This window comes from Hibiscus syriacus, unplaced genomic scaffold, assembly GCF_006381635.1.
Source record: "Hibiscus syriacus cultivar Baekdansim isolate YM2019G1 unplaced genomic scaffold, ASM638163v2 tig00110319_pilon, whole genome shotgun sequence".
Lineage (NCBI taxonomy): Eukaryota > Viridiplantae > Streptophyta > Magnoliopsida > Malvales > Malvaceae > Hibiscus > Hibiscus syriacus.
This window is the reverse complement of record NW_024062678.1, coordinates 1,145,050-1,168,941: the sequence shown is the minus strand read 5'-3', so window position 1 is coordinate 1,168,941 and position 23,892 is coordinate 1,145,050. Positions and strand designations below refer to the sequence as shown.

Below are 23,892 nucleotides of genomic sequence, written 5' to 3'. Positions count from 1 at the left end.
ATATTGTAAAGTGTCTATTTTTTATAAAAGTGTCCATACTTTTTTCACTGTGGAAAACATTAATTTAAGGTTATCTTTTGAGTGAGTTTAAGATATTAATTTAGTAATTATAGGCGTCTAATGATTTATTTTTACGTTACGATATATATTATTATTAAATTACAAATTCTAAATATTTTTTATAAAATATCAAAACAATCAATAATTTTTTGTGCAAATAAAATTATTAAATCAAATTACTTTATTCCAACCATGTGACAAGTGTGACAACTCCATCAACTCACAACTCAGCTTTGAACTCAATCAATATTGTCTTTTAGCTTGATGGTTCATAAAGCATGTACTTGAACAATATGAATCAATTATGCAATTTTCATGTTCAATTTAACACTGCATTTCAAATTCATTTCATTAATTGGAGTTGAATTTAAATTTCAATTTGAGTTTGAATTTCAATATATATTTCGGCTCCACTATAATATTAGCCCAAGCCATATGCATGTTATCATTGATTATTCCTAATTTCCATTATTTTTTTCCAACGTTTAAACGCGAGGGAAATCCCGACCATTGTATTTTTTGGTCAACTTTAAAGCGTCAGAAACGTTTCGGGCGTATGATCTGGGTGGTAAACAAATAGCAACTAAAATCATAAGTCCGAAATGCTTCTGAGTACCACCCAAATCATAAGTCCGAAATACTTCCGATGCTCATCAAAATCCAAACTCATATGGTGCCAAGCAAAAGGAAATCAAAATTTAAATCTCATATGATGCCAAGCAAAAGGAAATCAAAATCTACAACTTGAGTTTGAACATTGATATGATATGTTCAGTTGTTATCATGTTGGGATTTTCTCGTTTTTGATTGCTTGGATAGTTGTTCTCTTGCTTCTTCAAGTGTCCTTAGCTTGTAATTTATAGCTTGGAATGTGTTTTGATGTTGTATATATTATTATTAAATTAAAAACAATAAACATATATATTACATATTTATTATTATCTTTGGTTTAATGTTGTTAAATTAAAAATTCTAAATAATATTTTATAAAATATCAAATAATCAAATAATTTTTTGTGCAAATGAAATTATTAAATTAATATTGTAGGTGGAAAACATGAAACACTATTAAAAAAAATTGAAACATAAATTACATAACTTTAAAAGAAGTATCGATCCTTTTTATAAAAAGTATGGACACTTCAATATAATAGGTAAAAATATGATGTAATATGTAGCGCTTATATAATGTAATAGGTATCGTTTATATAATGTAATATGTAGTGGTTATATTGTAAAGTGTCTATCCTTTTTATAAAAGTGTCCATACTTTTTTCACTGTGGAAAACATTAATTTAAGGTTATCTTTTGAGTGAGTTTTAAGATATTAATTTAGTAATTATAGGCGTCTAATGATTTATTTTTTACGTTACGATATATATTATTATTAAATTAAAAATTCTAAATAATATTTTATAAAATATCAAAAAATCAAATAATTTTTTGTGCAAATGAAATTATTAAATTAATATTGTAGGTGGAAAAACATGAAACACTATTAAAAAAAATTGAAACATAAATTACATAACTTTAAAAGAAGTATCGATCATTTTTATAAAAAGTATGGACGCTTTCAATATAATATAATGTAATAGGTAAATTTACAATACTATCGGTCTAAATATACCGGTTTACTTATAAAATAGGTAAATATAAGCGCTACCTATTACATTATATAAGCGCTACCTAGTATGTTATTGTACTTTATAATATTTCCGGTTAAATAATATAACATAACCGATATAAATTTTAATCGGTCAATTGTTTAACCGGTCACGCCGTATATTAACCGTTTTTTAGGCGCCGGATCGCAGAACTACCCGAAATGGTGACACTTTTGTAACATTCGGGGATGGACAGAAGTCGATCATATGAAGCAGTTGCTTCTAGAATTTTTTTAATATATATTTTAATTTTTTTATTGATATTTTATTTTTATTCATACTAAATTTGTATAAGTTCATGAAACTCGCATAAATCGGATAACCGAATATCCTAAGAAATAAAGGTTCAGTTTAACTTACTTTTGAGAAGTGGGGTTGAAAGGTACTTTTAAAATAGACATTTGAAAAGTATTTTTAGATTATTTAATAATGTTTAGTATTACTGTCAAAAAGTGCTTTTGAAAATGTAAATGATTTATTTTAGACCTGATGTTGTAAGTTAAAAATATATATTTAAATAATTTATAATTTTTAATAATATTATATAATATATATCAACTTAAATTATGATATATAAAAATATTCTTATTAATAAAAATTTTTTAATAATTATATGTATTCTATTGGCGGTAGTGAGAGGTGCAGGTAAAACATGTCTGCCATGAAGTTTCATACCAAAGTTGATGCTTGGGGAGAATACTAGATCTTCATGTTTTGTTTGCTTGATATAAGAATACATGGCATAACTCGAACCATTGTTCATAAAAAAAAAGGTTTTTAATCTTTTTTTTTTCCTTAAGAAAGGGATAGCGTCAACTAAAAATAAAAAAAGGGAAATCTTCCTATAAAACCGGAGTTCAATGTTTTATGTTTAAACCAAAGTAATAATCTTTCACAGCAGAAACAAAGAAAAGACAAAAAAGAAAGACACCCTTTTTTGATTCTATGATTTGGTTTTTTTCCCGTTTTATCGTCGAGGCTTATAGAAAGGTGCGCGACTCAAAGTTGAGGAAGAAAGACAAGATCCTTCAGAAGACGGTATGTTTTAGCGTCTTTCTCCAAATTAACTCCAACCCTCTCTTTCGATCTGTTTAGGGTTACATTTTCCCTGCATTGTATCGTTTTTATTGTTCTGATAATTTTATGGGATCCAATATCTGCTTGAATTTTCGACTGAAGCTTTCGTGATTCTTTTGAAAAGGGTGTTTTTTTATGCGTAGGGTGGTGATTCATCGATCATGACGATTCCGGGTTCGGGATTGATGATGGAACAGGGGGCAAGTTGCTTGCCGTGCACGCCCGAGGAAGAAAATAAAATCGTCACTGATTTAAGAAACGAATCCGAGCGAAGTTTGAAAGAAGGCAACTTGTATTTCGTCATTTCAAGCAGGTCCCTTTCCCCCCCCCAAGAATTTCAGATCTTTCTTTCTTTGTGTTGTTGTTTGGAAAATCTATTAGGAAAATACATTTAGTTTTTCAATGTGCAAATCGAATGTCGATATAGATGAAATTTAACTTAATTACCTAGTTTTTACTGTATAATTTGGGCTTTCTGCAGATGGTTTCAAAGGTGGGAGAGGTATGTCCAGATAGGCACCGATAAAAATCTGAATGGGAATCAATCTTCTGATTCTCGGCATTCGAATGGGGCTTCTTCTTCGGTGGCAGAAAGGTCAGGTCCTATCGACAACTCCGACATTATTGAAAATGGAGGTGATTGTGATTGCAAGGAGCATGAGATACAGCTTCGGAGAACGTTGATGGAAGGGCAGGACTATGTTTTGGTGCCACAAGGTGTTTGGGAAAAACTTCATCAATGGTAATGCTTCATCTCTTGAACTTCTCCTATTGATATTTATAGTGTACATGATACATGCTTCCTTCATTGGAAGGAACTTGATTGTATGCTGTATACCTGAATGTACCCATCTTTTCCGTTCTAGTTCGATCACTTATCTTTCTGTTTTAGAGACATATATCTTTTTCTTTTCATTAGGTATGGAGGAGGGCCGGCATTGCCAAGAAAGATGATTGTGCAGGGTGTATATCACAGAAATTTCGATGTGGAGGTTTACCCACTTTGTCTTAACTTGATAGATTCGAGGGATGAGAGTCGGTCGATTCTAAGGTTAAGCAGAAAGGTATGGCCTTTTATTGGCACTGGTTTAGTTTTTCTCTTTTTTTTTTATCTAGATCAGGCCAAATGGAAAATGATAGCTATAGTTTTTCTGTTAACACAGACTTCTAGTATCGATATCTGTTCATCATGAGTTTCGAAATCTAAGATGAAACCGGAAATAATTCCAAGCGAAACCAACCGTTAAAGCGATTTCCGACTGCCTTTTTGTTTCTTAACTTGTTTCAGGTCTTAAGTGTACTTGAAATTTGCAATTTTGTTGTAGACAATGCGGGGTATAAGTATAACTCTCCCTTTTCCTCACTTCTATTTGGTTGGTTGGTATGTTTAGGCATCTGTAACCGAGCTATTCCAGAAGGTCTGTGCACTTAGAGGAATAGAGCAGGATAAAGTGAGGTTTACTTTTCCTCCCTCTTTTAAGTATGTATTGTTTAACAGTTATTTTTAGAAGAAAATCTGTTTGTTTCAATTCGACTTCGATTACATGTGGATCGTTATATATCGCTAGGCTCGCATATGGGATTACTTCAACAAGAGAAAGCATGCACAGTTGTTAGTTTCGAACAAAAGCCTGGAGGAAGTAAACTTGCAGATGGATCAAGATGTGAGGATCATTTTTGTTTGTCCTTATCTCTTTCGGTTTCTAATTGGTTTTGATTCATCGTCATGTTTTATAAAACTTTACAGATTCTTCTGGAGCAAGTTGATGTGCATCATTCTTCAAGATTTGGCTTGGATTCTACAGGAAACAAACTTGCTTCAGTTTCCTTGCAACCTTCAAGATCATCCTCGGCAATTGTTAGAGGGCAAACCTTGTCCAACGGTCACTCCTCGGGTCACAGATCAAATCTGTATCCGGGTAGTTCGTTAGGCTCGGGATTAACAGAGACGGATGACGGTTTAGATGCTAATAGCTCTCCCAAAAAAGGAGAGAAGGTGGCTTTGGCTGGATTGCAGAACCTGGGAAATACTTGTTTTATGAATAGTGCTCTCCAATGTTTAGTGCACACCCCACCTCTGATGGAGTATTTCTTGAAAGATTACAGGGATGAGATCAACACGAAAAATCCTTTGGGGATGCATGTAAGCTGCAGTGCTATCGACCGAGTCTTTTTTACCTTAATGTGAACTATTCTTTTCGATTATTTCGACACCTCCTCTTGAGCACTTCACAAAATCTCTAACATAACCTGTACTTGTGTAGGGGGAACTTGCAATTGCATTTGGTGAGTTGTTACGGAAATTATGTTCTGCAGGACGAACGGCAATTGCTCCACGTGTATTCAAGGGAAAACTTTCTCGGTTCGCACCCCAATTTGGTGGTTATAACCAGCATGATTCTCAAGTATATTCCGATGTCTTACTACTCTGTTCTTCATTTTTGGCAATTGGGTAACTAGTATAGATTAGTATGGGCCTCTTGCATTATTCTGTAAATGTGACTAATGGTAGAGTGTAATCTCCTTAGGAACTTTTGGCCTTCTTACTGGATGGGCTGCATGAAGACTTGAATCGAGTCAAACAAAAACCTTACATTGAAATGAAGGATTCCGACGGTCGTCCTGATGAGGAAGTTTCAGTTGAGTGTTGGAGAAATCACAAGGCTCGGAACGATTCTGTGATTGTGGATGTTTTCCAAGTAATAAATCTTCTTATTTTACCTGCGTGTTTTGATTCAGAGCTGCATTTCGTATTTTCGTCCTTGTAGTGTCATTGGAAAGTAGTGTATCAGGTTTTTTTGGTACATAGAAAAGCAATTAGAAGTTCGTTTTTTTCTTCCCGTTCTTGCCTTTCAGGGTCAATATAAGTCTACTCTGGTTTGCCCGGTTTGCAGCAAAATTTCGATTACATTCGACCCCTTCATGTATTTATCATTGCCACTACCTTCAACTATCACCAGGACAATGACAGTGACAGTATTTTATGGTGATGGAAGTGGTCTCCCCATGCCATACACCGTCTCTTTGTTGAAAAATGGTTTCTGCAAAGATCTCCTTTCGGCATTAGGTCGTGCATGTTGCTTGAAGTGTGATGAGAACCTTCTGCTTGCAGAGGTAAACATATCTTGAGTTGCTTATTAACTTCATTTTATCCGTTTATGTTATCACCTTGATGGGCAGAAGTAGTAGATAATCTATATCAGGTATTCGAAAACAAGATTTACCGATATTTGGAGATGCCTTTGGAGCCTTTAATTTCGATAAAGGATGATGAGCATATTGTGGCCTTTAGATATCCGAAAAAAGGGATGGGAAAAACTAAGCTAGTAATTTTTCACCGATGCCCGGAAAAGTAAGTTTGCTTCATTTCTCTAGCAGTTTTCCTTCTCCCAAGCAAATTATTTTTTTTCATAGTTTGATATTTTGGATAGGGTCCATAGTTTCATCTATAATTGCCATTGGTCATTAATTTTATCTTTGCTATTTTTAAGTACGAATTATCCAAGTCAGCCGAGTCTTCCATTTATGCACACCATGTGGTATTAATTTGGTTAAGAAAATTTGCAGAAGTTTTCATGACTTCTGCAGTCTACTAGGTAGTAAGGAATGAGCTTCTTTGGGTTCTTATTTTGACTTAACTTTTTCAAAGAGGGAGAAAGTAGTTTCATATCGATCCGATTCCGTACTTAAGCACCAAGAGAAAGAGGTAGATTTGGCCTATGTTGTTTGAGGGCAGGGAGAAAGTCACTAGAATTTGTTGAATAAGATATACTGTTTTTTTCTTTTTCGTCGTTATGTTAAACCAAAGTATTGGACTTGCCAGATCTGCATCAGAGTATCATAAGAGCGGCTCGAAGCTTTTTGGAACTCCACTGGTTACTTATATGGGGGAAGATCAACCAAGTGGAGCTGATATTGTAAGTGCTGTTTTCAAAGTACTGTCACCTTTCAAAAGAATGTACTCTTCTGCTAAGGCTCCTATTGGCAAGGAAAACGGCTTTCCCACAGATGGTCTTGATTTACAATGCAGTAGTTCTGATGCTCAGACAGTTGAGAAGGCAGAACTTGAGGGTACATCAAGCACAGGCTTATCGCTCCCGCTCCTTTTAACTGATGATACGTTTACGAGCTTCACAGCTTTTAAGAAGGATACGATATTTGAATCTGGGAAGATCTTAAAGGTTGTGCTAGATTGGACCTACAAAGAACAAGAGTTATACGATGCCAGCTACTTGAAGGGCATACCAGAGGTTCATAAATCAGGGTTTGCTGCAAAGAAGACCCGGCAAGAAGCCATCTCACTATCTTCATGTTTGGATGCTTTCTTGATGGAAGAACCTCTAGGTCCAGATGACATGTGGTACGTGCCTAAATTATGTTTAAATGTATGTCGGATGAAAAGTTTGTGGGTTCTCTCTTTTACTTGTACCAGGTATTTTTGCATTAGTGTAATGTCCTAAATGATAAATGCAGGTATTGTCCTTGTTGCAAGGAACATAGACAAGCTGTAAAGAAGCTAGACCTGTGGATGCTACCAGAGATAATCGTTTTTCACTTGAAACGCTTCACTTACGGCAGATACCTAAAGAACAAGATTGGCACTTTTGTGAATTTCCCAATCCACAATCTTGATTTGAGAAAATATGTCATGAACAAAGATGGACAATCTTATGTGTATGGGCTATATGCCATAAGCAACCATTATGGTGAATTAGGTGGTGGTCACTACACTGCCTATGCTAAGGTAAAGTTATAAACTACTTGACTAGTACTCATGCACTTAATTCTACATCTGCATCATGGATCTTTGGAGTTACCTTCTTCTGTATGACGTACTGATTTTCGTTTGAAATCTGGTTTTGCAGTTGATCAATGAGAATAGATGGTACCTTTTTGACGATAGTCATGTTTCCCGGTCAAAGAATCCGACATCAAAACCTCAGCTGCTTATCTGTTGTTCTATAAGAGAGTAAGAACTGTATCCAAGGCAGAGACAGGAGAAGCATGGTAAAGTCATTCCATCTGTTGAGCCCTGTCCGGTAGCAACCTCCAATTGAGGTTAGACCGGGCTCACCTGCGACAGTTACTGTTATTATATGTTGCAAACAGATGATTTACTTAGATATACGAGCAAGCCGGACAAGCCCGCATGCATGTATGAAACCGACGGTCCGTATCTCAGGAAAGGGTGACACAACTCAAAGGTAGGTTGAAGTTAGTTGAATAATTCATTAATTTGTTTATTCACTTTGATGAAGGAATTATTTTTACAGAGTAATAGGATATATTGTTACCTCCTTTATACGGTGGACTGGTGTATTTTATAGTCATCAAAACATTAGTAGATTGTTTAGGTAGAATGTTAATTTTATTCTTTAGGGCATCAAGTTCCACTTTATTCCATCCCATTTCCCTTTACCTTTACCTTTCTGGGAATTTTATCTTTGTAAAGGAGGAAAGAATGGTTGTGGAATCTTATTCTTAATCAAGCTCTTAACTACAGCAATTATATATAAGATTATTTGATTCTCCTACTACTACCAACTCTGAACCGAATTGAACAGCGATATAAATCAAGAGGTTGCTGGTTTGAGTTCGATGTAGAAAAAATAATGGTACATGTTAGTAGGGGTCCCTACAATAATCAAAAGGGAGATGAGGAATATAAACAATAATTGTAGCAAATTATTATGACCTAAACTAGTATTATATGAGATGCCTTCCCTCTCCACCAAACATAACACCCTGCAGTATATAACCAAAAAGACTTTAAGAGCAAGAAAGGCATACACACCCACATGAATGAAAGTGACAAGTAAATATATTGAAAGCAACCCAAAACAGTCCTAAAACACTGCTAACATAGTTTAACATAAATGTATTAAAATATGAAATACCGTATAAAATTAACTTTATTATCTCATTAAGTGGTAACGAAAAATATTCCGCAATTGGATTATATTGACAATATGTTTTATTTAAATGTAAAGTTATACAAATATATCAAATGATGTTTAAATATATATATATCTTTGTGAAATCTAAATTTTGCACTATTTGTAGTAAGTAATTTCTTATAAAATTAAAGGATTATTATCCAAGTAAACTAAAGTCTACGTAACCGTGTTTATTTGAATCTCAAAATCTAAAACCCTACCTCTTAAATAAAAAACCTTAAACCTTAAATATGATACGTAATACTAAAGACAAGATATCAAAATTCGCCTCCAACATTTATCAAAATAATCATTTTGTTCCCTATTTTATTTTTGGAGCATTTTGGCCCCGACGTTTTATTTTAGGGCAAAAAGACCCCTACTATTTGACATAATAGTCACTTTGTCCCTTACTATTTTTTTTGGGAGCATTTTAGCCTTCAACGTTTCATTTTAGGTTAAAAAACTCATATTTTGGAGCGTTAATAGTGTGTTAACTAATAGTTTTCATCTATAGAGAGAGAGTTTTGCTCTAAAATAAAACGTTAGGGGTCAAAAATATTCCAAAACAAGAATAATAAATAAAAATGATCATTTCAGTAAACGTTGAAGTAACTATTTTTGGTATCATGCTAATACTAAAATATATAGATTTGTGAAAATCTTACAATTTGTATATTAAATAATAATAATTATTATCTCATATACTGACACCGAAAAACACAAACGATATTCTAATGTTATCATATATCGTATGCATGATTTAGGGTTAATATTAGAGATTTAAAGTAACATATAATACAACTCTTTGCCTCTTTGATGATATTCCATACGGGAATAGAATTTACCTTTATTTTCTCCACCAACGAATCTGATACAAAGAAAGAGCCTTGAATTGAATCCGTCTGTTAAACCAACGTTTTAAGCAATAACAATGGCGCTATCATCAGCACCACATGCCCATATCTTTTCTGCTATCAACAAAAAGCTTGTCATTATGAGAGGCAAAGAAAACGGAATCCAATCAAAGCTGTGGGATTTCTATTCCATCCCTTAAAATCTCATCAACAAAACGGAATCTCCACAACGAAAGCGAAAACTGAGAATTCAACAATGAAAAATGGTGAACACCTAACATCCTCACCCACGGCCACTACTACTTACCGTTGCGGAAGATATCGACAAATAATCAGTGGAAGAACCCGTGGGATACGACGGCGTTGTCACGGCATTCCCGGAACTTCCACCGGCGACGACATTGATTCCACGAATCCCAAGAGAATAGGCAGCAGTTCCATCGGGCTTAAACAACCCGTAATTCCTCTCTGAAGTTGGACCTGGTTTCAAGTTCTCATTAAACAAAGCAAAAATGTAAATATTTAGATCCGAATCGGGCCTCATTGGAGTCCCTGTTTTCCCCGACATCAATTTAATCAAATTCCCATTGTATTTCTTGGCATTTTCCGGTGTAGCGCCTGCTTCGTCTTCATCTCCTTTTGAAGGCCACCCTGTTTCCGATATATGAACCGGGAGTTTGCTGTAACCTAGCGAAGCTAAAGCAGAGTAAACTGCGTCGATTTGAGCGTATAACATGTTGTCGTAATGTAAATTCGTTTCTGGGTCGGTAACTCCTTGATTTGGCTGAAAAAGAACGAAATCCAAGGGGATTTGTGTGGGGTTTGCCTTATAAGCAAAATACGGATACGCATTGATCAAGAAAGGAGACCCTGTTTTCTGATGAAAACCCAAAGTTTGGCACAAACGATCGATCAAGTCTACACGGAACGATCCAGCCGAAGGCGGATACGATGTTTGAAGAATGGCCAATGAATGTGTTGTTGTGACGGTGACTTGCTTGTCGAGTCCGAGGTTAACCAGCGCAGCATGGACGCTTTGCATTGCCGGGAGAAGGTTATCGGAGAGAGAAGAGTCGTTGAGCGTGAGAACCTCGTTGCCGACGAAGATGGAGGTGATTTTGGTTGCCGGTAAATGGGACTGAACGTTTTGTTTGACCCATGCTTGAGCTTTGGCTGGGTCTCGCATCTTGTCCAAGTACTCGTTGCCTAACCCCACCATGAATTCGATGCCGGTGTTCGCAAATGCGCCGAGGACCCTGGGGTCTGCGTCGTAGAGTTTAACTTGGGTTGCTCCGATGGATTTCACCAGTGGCACAACGTCTTCCGGCGGTGGAAGATTGTCTGCTATTTGTCCATAGTTTACCCCGATTGAACCAACCATAACTGGAAGCAAGCAAGGTGCAATGAGAAGAAGGGAACCATAGTTGAAGAAGTTAGTGAGGTCCATAGTTATGGTGAGTGGGGGAAGAAGATGATTGGCTCAACGTGCATATGTTTTAAAGGTGAAAGATGCGAGTGGAGAAGAAGGCAAAGGCGTTGAACAACGCAATCAAAGTGTAATGAGCAAATGAGAAAGTTGATAAATGAGTATTAGGAAGTTAGTAAAAGTAATTAATGGAATTCAGAGCGGTTTGAGAGTGATACATGAATATGTGATGGGAAGAAGATAAAAGAAAGGGCATATTCGCTTTTGTCATGGATTTTTCTCTATTACTCGAATAAAATGATTAAATATATGATTGTTATTCTTAAATGTTTTATATTCAATCACAATATATTCAGAGGTCTCTAGACGTTTTTTGTCAAATAATTAAAATTCTTTCAAACAAATATTATCTTATAACATTTTATATTATTAATAATAATAAAGTCTCTATCAGTTTAATTTTTTTATTTATATCTAAATAAACATTGTCTGATTTTGATTTCTTTCTTTCTTATAATATATTTTCAAAGTGATTGTTTTGTCTGCTTTATTAGTGCCATTGTTCATTGATTTTTATGGATTAGTTTTCTCTATTGTTACGATAGTTTAACGTGCCATGTTGTATTCATCATAATGATCACGAAAAATCAATGATCTTGTATATTTATATTCTCTTTCGCCACATTTTATCGATGCATTCAAAATCGTTTGCAGAATAATTTGTCAGATTTATTCTCTTAATCTCCACGTCTTCATCGATATTGTATAGGTTCAAACAAATACACGAATATTATTAATATTTGCTAAAGTTTTTTTAAAAGATGAAACATATAAATAAGGAAAAGTTACGATTTTATTTTTCATCAATATTACGTATAGTTTTAATGTTATAATTGTATTGTCTTTATTATATATTATATTTTTTTCATTTAATAAAATCTTTTATTCAAAAAGAAGATATCTCATCGAGTTATTTTAGTAGTAAAAGAAAATGTTGTTTTTCATAAAGATCCCGGATTCAAACAGTTGCATAAGTATAATATATGCATTAATAATAATAGTTTTTGTTAATATATACTACCTTATAATTATTCAAAAATAAAAAGGAAAAAATGGTATATTAAAAGAAGACAACCCATCAAATTACTTTAGTAATAAAAGAAAATGTTATTTTTATAAATATTCTGGATTCAAACAGCTGCGTATGTATAATATATAATTGTTTTTAAATATATATTACCTTATAATTATTTAAAAATAAAAGGAGAGAAAAAAAATGGCATATTAAAAGAGACCACGGTAGTGGGAGTGGGACTGTGGGAGAGGCTTTCGGTTCCCTCCATTTGTTGTTGTTTGCAGTCAGTGGTAAACATCACGTTTGCCTTCAATTTAAGCCATATAATTTCATACTTCAGAAAAGAAAAAAAATAAGCCATATAATTTCGCCTCATTCCATCTCCACCTTCATCCACCCATTTGGGGATAAGTATGGGTCTGGTTAAATGACCAACTAGATCTAAAAATTTTATACACTTTGTCCGAAATTCAATTTGACCCGAATTTAGGATAATTTTATCCAATTCAAAAGCCGATTCAACTTTTGAGATAAAGTTCAATTCCAACTCGATCCGAAATTATATAAAATTATTAATTTTATTCAATAAAATAGAGATTTAATTAATAATAATATAAAAATATTATTATAATTATCCTTAAATATATAAAATATAATTATATTATTTTTCGGATAAAATCATATATTTTTCATTATAAACTTAAACCCAACCTAATCCAATCTTATATTTTAAAAATCGACCAGACTCTGATTGTATTTAATTTTTTATATAAAAAAAACTCGACCCAATTAAATCGAAACCTATCAGATTCAATTCCTGTGCCCAATCCCTACGCCCAACCATTCCTTCATGCTAAAAACATAACTTTTCTTTTACACGTTTTGAGAGGATGATCATTTTCTCTCAAACTTTTAATCTTTCCTAACATTCAAAAGTTGAATTTGATATTTACATTGTGAATTTTGTCTAGACATTGCCGAAATTCAAGTTATAAACTCTAATATTTAAAATAAAGCCATCTTACTGTTGTTAGAATTTTTCTAACGTGTACAAGAAAATTTTACGTTAATATCACCATTAATTTTGAAACCAATATTATATTAAAAAAATAATTAGATTAATAATTTTTTAAAAAATGATAATTAGAGTATTAAACTTGTGGTTTACCTTATCTATGACATGCATTTGCACAAATATGGCGCAGCATTCATTTGCACACGACACCTTAATTAGAACTTAGTCTTTTATTTTATTCCACATAACTCGGTCAATGCTCAAAACACTACGCAGACAAATTCCTTCCTCGAGTCATCGACAACATAAACAACACCAGTTAGATGCTGCTGCTATAATATATAATCTTAGCTTTTCTTGGCTGCTGCAATGTTACAAGACCGTATGCTCAGGGAGTGGCAACATTTTCCTTGGCAAGTGGAGCAATCTCCTCTCCTTCCACGCCGGCCTCACTGCCGGACACCTCCAGGCTCAGCAACATCTTCTCCCACAACCTTGACGGCCCCTGCATAAACCGATAAAATCTTCAATTTAGTATACTATTCATTTCTTCCTAAAGCTCCTCTGCATTGTTCCTACATGAGCTACTACTACTAACCTTCCATGAAAGATCTTGTGCCATACAGTTCTGGATCATTTCCATCAACGCTCTAGTCCCGTATGTCGCGAGAGCTCTCCAAACGGTTCTTACCACCTTGTCAACATCACTTGGATCCACTTCATCACACTGCAAAAAACATCACATTCAGATGAATGATCTTCCCATGATTATGTAGGCGACAAAGATATAAACAATTTTTACTTACTTCAACACTGAATTCTCCCATTTGGAACCCCGTGAAACCTTCCTTGACAGTGTCGACTAGTCCACCGGTCGAGGCAACTATCGGAACCTATATATATATATATATATATATATATGCAGATTCATCGAGTTAAATCAGTTGTTGCAGGAAAGGAATAGTCGAAGCAATTACCGTTCCGTATCGCATAGCATGCAGTTGAATGAGGCCGCATGGTTCGAATCTACTAGGGACCAAAATGAAATCAGCACCAGCAATGATCATATGGGCCAATGCAACATTAAATTTGGCTATTCCTCTGGCCTTGTCAGGATATTCGAGGTCCAGCCGCTCGATTTGCTTCTCCATGGGTTTTTTGCCAGTTCCCTGAAAGGAAAATAGACCCCTTCATCAATACTATACTCATTGAAGCAACACTAACAACCACAGGAGGGAGAATTTTTAAGTTTGACACTAACAAGGACCACAATCTGGCAATTTTCTCCAATGAATTTCGGAATAGCTTCCGCCAAAATATCCGAACCCTTCTGCTCTTCTAGCCTACCAATGAAGCCAATCAAGGGAGCATCCCTGTCACAAGGCAGCCCCACCTCAGCTTGAAGAGCCTCTTTCAACAATGGCTTTGCATCCATTACCTGCAACCGTCGTTACCGTAAAACCAGTATTCCAATACCACAACCAACCGAGAAATCTGATGCTATAGAAAGCACTTACAGTTTCTGCATCATATTTGACACAGGTGTATTTGTCGGTGGCAGGATTCCATTCTTGAACATCCATGCCATTCACGATGCCCGTGATGCCAGTTTTACGAATGATGTTATCGAGTTCAACACCTTTGTCTTCACCAGATACAAGCTCCTGGGCGTAGTATGGGCTCACTGTCATGACTCTATCTGATTCCAATATTCCAGCCTTCATACAATTAATTTTCCTTCCCTTGACAGGTTTGTTGTACCTGAAGATGAAAAAAAAAACTTTTAATTCCTCGACGGAAGAAAATAACACCAGCAGCACTTATGGTTTCATACCCATCAATGAAGTCAAATGAACTCTTGAACCGATCAGGCAAATTGAGAAGTGAGAAATCTGCAAAGGCAAATCTTCCCTGATAGGCTATGTTGTGGATGCAAAACACAACCTGTCATGTTTATCACGCACGATGTAAGTTCTGAGCTTCCGAATGTCGGAATCAACGAGAACCAGACGCTATCAACCATATACCTTTGCACTCATGTAGATTCCCCTTGACTGGTACATGCTCTTCAAATAGCATGGTAGAAGAGCAGTGTGCCAATCATTGGCTATAAAGACAACATCTTCTCCTGCAGAAGATGATGAAGCACATTAGCCTAAACCACTTCATGAATAGTTAAACCTCCAAGGCTAAGACTAAAAAAAAAACAAAGGTCAATATTCCATACCATATGGTCCTGAGAAATATTTGCTGCTATTCAAATTCAGAACCCTGGGTGCCAGTAGGGCAGCCTGCAAAATTTTCAACAAATTAGTGGTTGCACAACAAAACTCTTCGTGAACTTGTCCATGTTCGACTCAACTCGTTAAGGTCTCAAATCAAGCCGGAGATGAATCAATTCGAGTTGAGCATTGATAGTGTTTTGATCGAGTCGAGCTTGAGCTGTTCAACTCAGTTAGCACCCCTGACTATACGGAAACTTTTTATTTACCTGGCATAACAAGCTGAACCGCAGTTGATTGTCTTTGTAGTCTACACCTGTCCTGGGGCCATAGATTTTGGATGCTGTTTTGCCCCATACCTGAAATCATCAAAATAGCGAAGTTAAAATCAATGCAGAAATGATTACTTGAATCGTTTACACAGGAACATGAACTCAGTGACCTTCTCAAGGAACATAGGGTGATCGACAAAGACACGATCAACTCCACGTTTGTAGCAGTGGAAGAATCGAAGAGTCTCAACTTTGTCCCCTACTTTTAGCTGTGATATAGGAGAACTTTAAGAATCTAACCCAAAACATAGCTCACTTCAATGCAGGGATTTAAATAGTTGTCTGCCGTTGGAAACCGTTACGGACCGCAATTTAAATCCCTGCTTAAATGGAGTTTGAAGTATCAGAAAAAGTAAAACATGAAACTTTACTTCAATTACAACGCTTGTGTCCCATGCATCCTTGTACTGATCATATCGAGGAGACACTGTCATAACTCGGTGTCCTTTGGCCTATTAAATGATGATTAAGCAATAGTTAGCTATTATCTCATACTTAAGAAGCAAAAAAAAAAGCCAAAATCTCTACTCACCGCCATTGCTGGAGGAAGTCCACCAAGGACATCACCAAGTCCACCGGTTTTGCTCCACGGGCTACACTCAGCTGACACAAACACTATGTTCATCCCTATCCCGCAAATGATTTTTCCGGGATTTGCAGGTTTCACAGCTTTCTTAGTAGCAACAGCCTTGCCATTGGTTCTCATCTGCAACGCATCTACCTGGTTCAGACACCTCAAACCACTGTGAACCATGGCTTGATTCCTGGGCACAAACTTATGGCTGGTGAAACGCGATCTTGGTGAAACGAAGTGGGTGGAGGCTGTCACGGCTGCCATTGTTGGGATACCTTCAAGCAGTGAGAAAGCTGAGACCAGAAAGATGAAACCAGTACTTGAAGAATCCCAGATGGTTCACTGAGTAGCGAGTGCAGCTGGCTGAGTTGGGTTATATCAGTAATGGAAGTTCACATGGTATTGATTTCAATGCTGACCAACGGATAACACGCGGCATTATAATATTGGTTGAGTCTGTTCCGATGTCTAAGTGTGCTAACATTCTGCTTCCCACGTGTTAAGTGGGGCCCGTAACTTGCAGGGAATTAACGGTCGCTGGTCACTCTTCAATCTTAGAAATGTGAGCTTAATTTTATTTTTGGATAAACTACAGATTTAGAATCCCAACTATTAATTTTGTTTCGTTTGATCATTCAATTATTTTATATATGTTTATTTTTTATTTTAGTTTGATCATTTGTTATTAAACAATTAACAACAATGATGATATGTCACCTTAAAGTAATGTCACGTTATGAATAAAAAAATAAAAAATAACATTAGCAATTTTGTTGATTTTTTAACGTTAAATGATAGGAATAAAATTAAAACATAATATTAAGTATGATTTTGAAAAGAAACAAATAGTTTTGTTTCCAAAATGGAATAAAAGTAATAGTTGTAATACTAAAAGTGTAGTTTACTCTTTATCTTTTTTAATTCTCTTTTAATGTATTCACGTTGGAACAGGTGACGAAACGACGCCGTAGAACGTGTCTTGTGATCCGGGGTCCACCAGATGTCTGCTTCATCGTGAAAAGACTTGGAAATTGGAATTAATTGACGGTGCAGAATTATTACTAAAATTGACGGTGAGGAATTAGCCATGGTGATATGATTATGCTGTATTTCTGCTTATTTAACTTTATTTCATAGTTGATTGTGGTGTTTTATAATTAATGATAATATCTGATCTAGAAGTTTTAAAAAGTGCGTGAAAAATTTTAATAAAACTATTTTCTAATATTGATAAGAAAATTTTACAGTAACTCTTGCTACAAGTATCATGTCTATACTCTATAATCATGATTATTACTTCACATATCGACAAGTTGAATAGTACATAATTATTTAACAGTAAATTTAACTATAACATATCACATGATTTAGTTAAAATCTTGTTTAGAAAAATGATTGGTCGGATAATATAAAATCTAAGAATGCATAACTTTGTCTCTTCGAAAACTTTAATCGTTTGGAGGAGTTAATTAGGGAGGAGGTGGTATAATAAATTGCACTGTAAATTGATTTATTTTTAAAATTTAAATTTATTTTAATCAACTAGTTTGTTTTACTGTTTATATATTAATTTTTTTATAAAAACTGTATTTATATTATTTTATAATTAAAATTAAATTACAATATATATATTATTTAAATTAAGTTCAATCGTTTATTTCTTCTAAAATTTCTTTAATGTTTATTTCTACATACGTCTTTTTAAAAGAGAATTATAATCATTATAACAATTATAAAACTTAATAGTCTATCACTTGTACGAACAGATCATAACGATGAATCACTTTCGATACTATGATCCTTTATCATAACTGCTTGTATACCTTAATCTATTATGGTTGGAGTAATAAAAGAGGCATTATTTAAACTTATTTGAACATGATTATAGGGCCTTTTTTTATTAGTCTAGGAATTATAAGATATATATGTTTTAAAGATTCTTAACCATTTGACAATAAAACTTAAACCTATTGCACTCTCTTGTGCTCAAACTTGAAACATTTAAGAACAACCATCATTTATCTTAGTTCGTGCCTAGATACACTTTATATACATTATTGTGCAATATATACGAAGATATTGATTTCACCTCAAAATAGATATGAAATGAATCAAAATTCATAATTATTGATAATCTGAGTAGAAGTATGGTGATCTTAGATGTTTCATTCTTTTTGAATTATATGCAGAGTTGCAAGAGCTCCAGGGGTGACACTTTTGAAGGGTGTCACTTGTATTGAGTGTGACGCTTGTGGAGGGGTTGCTTGGGATACCCCGAGCACCATGGAGGTCCTCCCCTGGATGAGGGGTTGCCCGAGATACCTCAGGCACCATGGAGGTCCGCCCCTGATCGTGATGATCTAGAGAAAAAAGAAAAAGATATATTGAAAAAGTAAACAACATTATTTCCTTTGAACTTTAGGGTGCGTGTGGTTCACGAAATGTATTACATGTGGGAATGTAAGATTATCAGGGAATAAGATTATTGGGAATGTTGTATTTTGTGTTTGGTTGGTTTAGCAAGAATGTAAGATTATCGTGTTTGGTTAAATGAATAAAAGATTATTGGAATGTATATTTGATCAAATTGTCCTTATTATATATTTACTTTTTAACAAGTTAGAAAATTTTATATATTTCTTTAAAAATTTAAATTCATAAATTATATATTTTTTTTACAAAATTAAAAATATAAAATGGTTTAATGAAAGGGTAAAATTTTATTTTAACCCCTGAATTCATATAAAATTTTAATTATAGATTTTTTGTAAATCTAAATAGTTTAAGGATAAATTTAATTAACCTTCGTAGAATTTTTATTATTCAATGACAGAAGAAGAATATTTTTGAGAGAGAAAAAATTTAAGGGCATTTTAGTCCAAAACGTCGGTAATCCAACAATACCTAAAGAAAGGGAGGTAATGACATTCCCGATAATATACCCCAAAAAATCTACTATTGATAATAAAACATTACCGGGAATGAGATTCCTGGTCAACCAAACATGGGAATGTAGATTTCATTCTCATGGGAATCCCACATTCCTTGATCCAAACACTCCCTTAGGCGTTGTTTTGTTTGTCATTGAACTTTTAATTTTGTTAATTACAGTACCAAACTTTGATTTTCATTCCATTTATACCATTGAACCATTAACGGCACGATGACGTGATTAACGGTTGTCGACATAGACACTTCACCAAAATGACATCATTTTGATCGATTGTTAATGATTTAACGGTTTTGGTATAATTAAAACGAAGATCAAAGTTTAGTGTTATAATTGACAAATTAAAGTTCACATATAAACAATACAACAACTAAAGTTCGATGGTATTTAGTGTAGTTTATCCTATAAAATTGATGAACAATAGGAATGGAATTTGAGGTCTTATTAGTTAACAATTAATTTAATTTACTTATAATTATAGTTTACTTTAAATATTTATATACAATTAATATATTTTTATAATTACATTGTGCTTAAATATGTTTGTTGGTCAAAATATACATCAACAAGTTGACTGATTAGGTGTTAAACTATTCAACCACCAACTTAGGATTAGTTGATCCCATTGCAAGCATTTTATTTGTTCACGTAACATTATACGTGGATATGTTATGTATACTTAGTTTATGTTTGTAGTTAGTTTAGTCATGTTAGTAAAAAATTAATCGTTATTCAATTATGATTTCATCTAATTAGGATATATTTATTTTAAAAAATGTTATAGGTCAAATGACTTTAAAAATAAAACTAAAATAATTGTTTTATAAACGTTGAATAATTTTATCATATCTATTTTTTATTCTTAAATTATTAATAGTTACTTTAAATTTGTGATTCACCCAAACTGGAAATTACAGCTGCAAGCCAAATTCAAGGAACAGATGCATGTGATTCCATTAGCTTACATGCATCAATCACCGTTGAAAACTACTTTGTTTGTTTATTTTTGGTGAACAAAAGATTAAAAATAGAGGATTAAGCTTCTACTGACAACGTGTATCTTCAGCTTCCTGTTGGACAATATCAATGACTTCCCATGAGGGTGGAAAAACAATATGAACTTCTCCTCTAGTCGCGGCAATCTTCGCTAGTCTATCCGCCACCGTTTGCATCCTGCTTATGTGCTTTAATCAACATTCCAATTCCTGTAATCACTCATTCACGCAGTAAATAAGAGTGAAAATCGATCCTCTCTTTTGTTCTTCTTTAACATTCGAACATCTCAAACTATCCGTTTCCACCGTGATTAGCCGCTCTCTAGATTCCAAGCATGAGAAAGACCTTCATGGATACCCCATAACTCCGCTTCAACTATAGAACAAATTCCGATCGCTTTTGAGAAACCAAACATCCAACCACCATTCGAAGATCGAAGAACACCTCCACATGATGCAAATCCGCTTCCTATGTCACGGTGAGAAAGCTGAATCGTTGATAAAGATGATTCCATTGCACGGTTCGCTTCGAGAGTGAGGCGCCTGCTCATCTCCAATACAGACTCATGCTCAAATAATCCGGATCAAATTCTGCTATTCCGATTCTTCCAGATTAACCAAGGATTGAACCAAACCGTAAGTCCCAATCATTCTCCTCACGTGCATAAAACCCCGGGGAAGTGATATTGATTTGCATCCAACTTCTGATATCCCTTGTACAAAAATCCTCTAACTTTTCAGTTTTAACTAATGTTGACCAAATAGCCATAGACATTTAACATTGGCGAAAAAAATGGTATGATGATTCGCCCATCTGTCCACAAATTCCACAATTGCTAGTTGTGGCCATATGTCGTCGTACTCGTTCTGTATTAGTAAGAAGCCGATCATTCGTTAACAAAAAAAAATCACTACTTTGTTTTCTTTCACTACTTTCTTTCTTTCTTTCTTTTTTCGATACATACAAAAACATCAAAATTCATAATCATACGTTCGTTTTATATTGGGATAAATCATAAATTTAGTAATTTAACTTTGCTCTCTCTCTCTCTCTTATTTTACTTATCAAATTTATCACTCTCTCGTTAATTATCTAGCGGCTTTATGAGAATTGAGATGAATAAATTAAATTATGTTTTTAATCTTTAAATTCCGGGCCAGAAAAAAATAATTAAAAAATAGGGTGAATTTTTTTTCCTTGAAAATCCTAAGTTGTCGCCGTTCACCAAGTTATTGAAGCGTTTCCAATGCTTCCCTCTCTAAATTCAATGGAGCCACCGTGGTTAGCACTGTTTCCCAGTGATATCACCACCCATTAAAAACTTATTCCTAAACCCAACCCAAATCCAAACCCCATCCGTCCTCTAAATTCATCGAACACAACTATAATTCTCGCCGTCCTCTAAGTTGGACCAATTGCGATGATTGCCGAGGAGAGATAAAAACCTTAAATATTAATTAATTAAAATAATAATAATAAAATCCACATCATCACAGGGTTAGGGAGAAACAGTAGAGTGACTAAAAAATATAATGTTCAAAGTTGAGTGATAAAATTAAAAATTTAAGTTCGATGAGTAAAATAGGAGAAATAATAAAGTTTTAATAAATTTGTAATTTATTCTCGTAGATATTTGTTTGGGTAACTACATCAAATATTATCAAACTTTAGATATTATATTGTTTATACCATTAAACTTTAATTTTACAAATTAGCACTAAATTTAATTTTCGTTTCAATTATATCATCGTGCCGTTAAATCGTTAACAACTAGATCAAAACGATATCGTTTTAGTAAGGTGTCTACATCATAGTCGTCAGTCATGTCGGCAACCATCAACCACATCATCATGTCGTTAAGAATTTAATGGTTCAGTGGTATAATTAAAACAAAAATCAAAATTTAATGCTATAATTGACAAATTGAAAGTTGATGGTATAAACGATACAATGCCTGAAATTAGTGGTATCAGATACAGTTTACTCTTTTTTAAACACCTTTTAGGCAGTCGATGGCGTGGAGGCTGGGGAGTGTTCTGAAGGTCCTTTCACACCTTTTGCTCTGGGAAAAAAAAAAAACTAAACTCCACTGATTTAAGGATAAATGTTCTTATATATCGCGTTAAGAAAATTTATATAGATGAAATACATTACTCATATCATCATATAAAAACGTAATATTTTATTTAGGAATAAACATATAAAAAATTATTGAAATTTTTACTCATAAAGTAAAAGATTTAAGAAATAAGAGAATTTGCTAGTAAAAATCCTCCAGAAAAATCCTAAGTGAGAAAATTACTTGGGAGTCAAAATATCGTATGAAAGAACATTATACAAATCAATTTACTTCAGTTATAATTCAATGATAAATTTTCTTGAGGGTGAGAATTATATATCCATGATTTTTATTGAGTTCGATGATCGAAAAATTAATTTAAGATTTAGTTTAATCAATTTCATCACTGGGAAATATATCTAATTTGATTTGATCTGATTTGTTGGTTGGATTTGTAATTGAAAACTAAATATAAATTTGAAAGGGAGGAGTAAAGTGTATAAAGGACTAAAGATGAAGGTTTTCATGATGATTATTCCAAATGACATTGTTAGTGGAGGAGTAAAGTGTGTTTTAAAGATAAATACTTAGTTGAAAACTTTAAAGGAGAGTGTAACGGTTACGATTATTGAGTAATCCGTCGATCTAAGGAATCATATAAATTTAAATTAGACGAGTGTAGTTGAAATCAAGTTTATCTTTGTGTTTATATGATATGTGAATTCGATAATATATAATTTTGATTTTAGCTCAAATCGATTCGATAAGAAAAACTATTCAATAAGGAGATGTTGATGATTAGGACTATGTGTCCCGACAAAACAGAAAGATGATATTGTATTGTACTAATAGGTTATCACGCTGACAACATAAAATGAACCCCAATATTTTGTTATGATCGTGATACTTGTATAATAAAAACCATGAAATGATTTGCTATGCCATGTTGATTTGCATTATGATGATGTTTTGATTAAGCCTACTATGATATATTTCATTCATGTTTCGATTATTTCACTTGCGAAGTTCGTTCTATTTGTTTATTGTTGTCGTACGAGTTCAATCATGTTAGAGTATTTCAGATTGGATTTTAGAATTCACAAGTTAATCTTTAATATAAATTCTTTTGTTTTATTACGTTAATGACTTATTTATTATGCTTAAGTAAATTAGTATTTTGTGATTGCAAATGTTGTAACTTATGGCAGTATGATAAATATATCCTCTAGTATGTTTACAGGGAAGTGATTTGAGAAAATAGAAATGCACAATTTCTGACAAGACAAATGATCATAAACGAGTTGAGATTTATAGTCATAAAATTTTCTTAAGAAAGATTTTCGGTCACTCTGTGATGCTCGAGATCGTCAGTCTCTCAAGATACAGCAATTAGATGATAGTTACATTAACACAACTGTAAAGATCACAAACTATACATTTGTCTACGCCTATCACCGAAAATTAGAGAAGAAAAGAAATATTTTCTTGAGTTGTTTTCAAAATTTGAAGATGTGTTCAACCCATAAAGTTTGCAAGATGCTTACAAGGGTTTATCATAGGAAATAGAAGGTATAGCAATCCTTCATGAACTATAATACTGTATTTTAATCCAATATAAATTCATAAATAATACATACTTATTTTAATCG

The 23,892-nt window shown here is 33.8% G+C and overlaps 2 protein-coding genes and 1 pseudogene across 3 annotated transcripts; 1 reads left to right on the top strand and 2 right to left on the bottom strand.

Moving 5' to 3' along the window:
• The first annotated feature begins 2,608 nt into the window (after positions 1 to 2,608).
• LOC120117307 lies at positions 2,609 to 8,144 on the top strand (annotated as a pseudogene).
• Positions 8,145 to 8,462: 318 nt separating this feature from the next.
• LOC120117308 (glucan endo-1,3-beta-glucosidase 11-like) lies at positions 8,463 to 11,133 on the bottom strand. 2 transcript variants are annotated; one of them, XM_039137598.1, is made up of 3 exons: positions 9,902 to 11,133; positions 9,586 to 9,711; positions 8,463 to 8,546 (listed from the first exon to the last, which is right to left on the bottom strand). In XM_039137598.1, the coding sequence occupies exons 1-2, from the start codon at positions 11,039 to 11,041 to the stop codon at positions 9,646 to 9,648; spliced, it is 1,206 nt and encodes a 401-aa protein (XP_038993529.1). In that variant the 5' UTR covers positions 11,042 to 11,133; the 3' UTR covers positions 8,463 to 8,546; positions 9,586 to 9,645. The 2 variants fall into 2 exon arrangements, with proteins under 2 accessions (XP_038993529.1, XP_038993530.1); XM_039137599.1 differs by having other exon boundaries at positions 9,586 to 9,708.
• A 2,329-nt stretch (positions 11,134 to 13,462) lies between these two features.
• LOC120117306 (granule-bound starch synthase 1, chloroplastic/amyloplastic-like) lies at positions 13,463 to 16,588 on the bottom strand. The gene is made up of 13 exons (XM_039137597.1): positions 16,197 to 16,588; positions 16,036 to 16,116; positions 15,775 to 15,873; positions 15,602 to 15,691; positions 15,338 to 15,401; positions 15,138 to 15,238; positions 14,945 to 15,054; positions 14,628 to 14,871; positions 14,372 to 14,548; positions 14,088 to 14,279; positions 13,917 to 14,003; positions 13,709 to 13,837; positions 13,463 to 13,615 (listed from the first exon to the last, which is right to left on the bottom strand). Exons 1-13 carry the CDS (start codon positions 16,500 to 16,502, stop codon positions 13,499 to 13,501), a joined length of 1,797 nt encoding a protein of 598 aa, XP_038993528.1. The 5' UTR covers positions 16,503 to 16,588; the 3' UTR covers positions 13,463 to 13,498.
• Between the last annotated feature and the right edge of the window lie 7,304 nt (positions 16,589 to 23,892).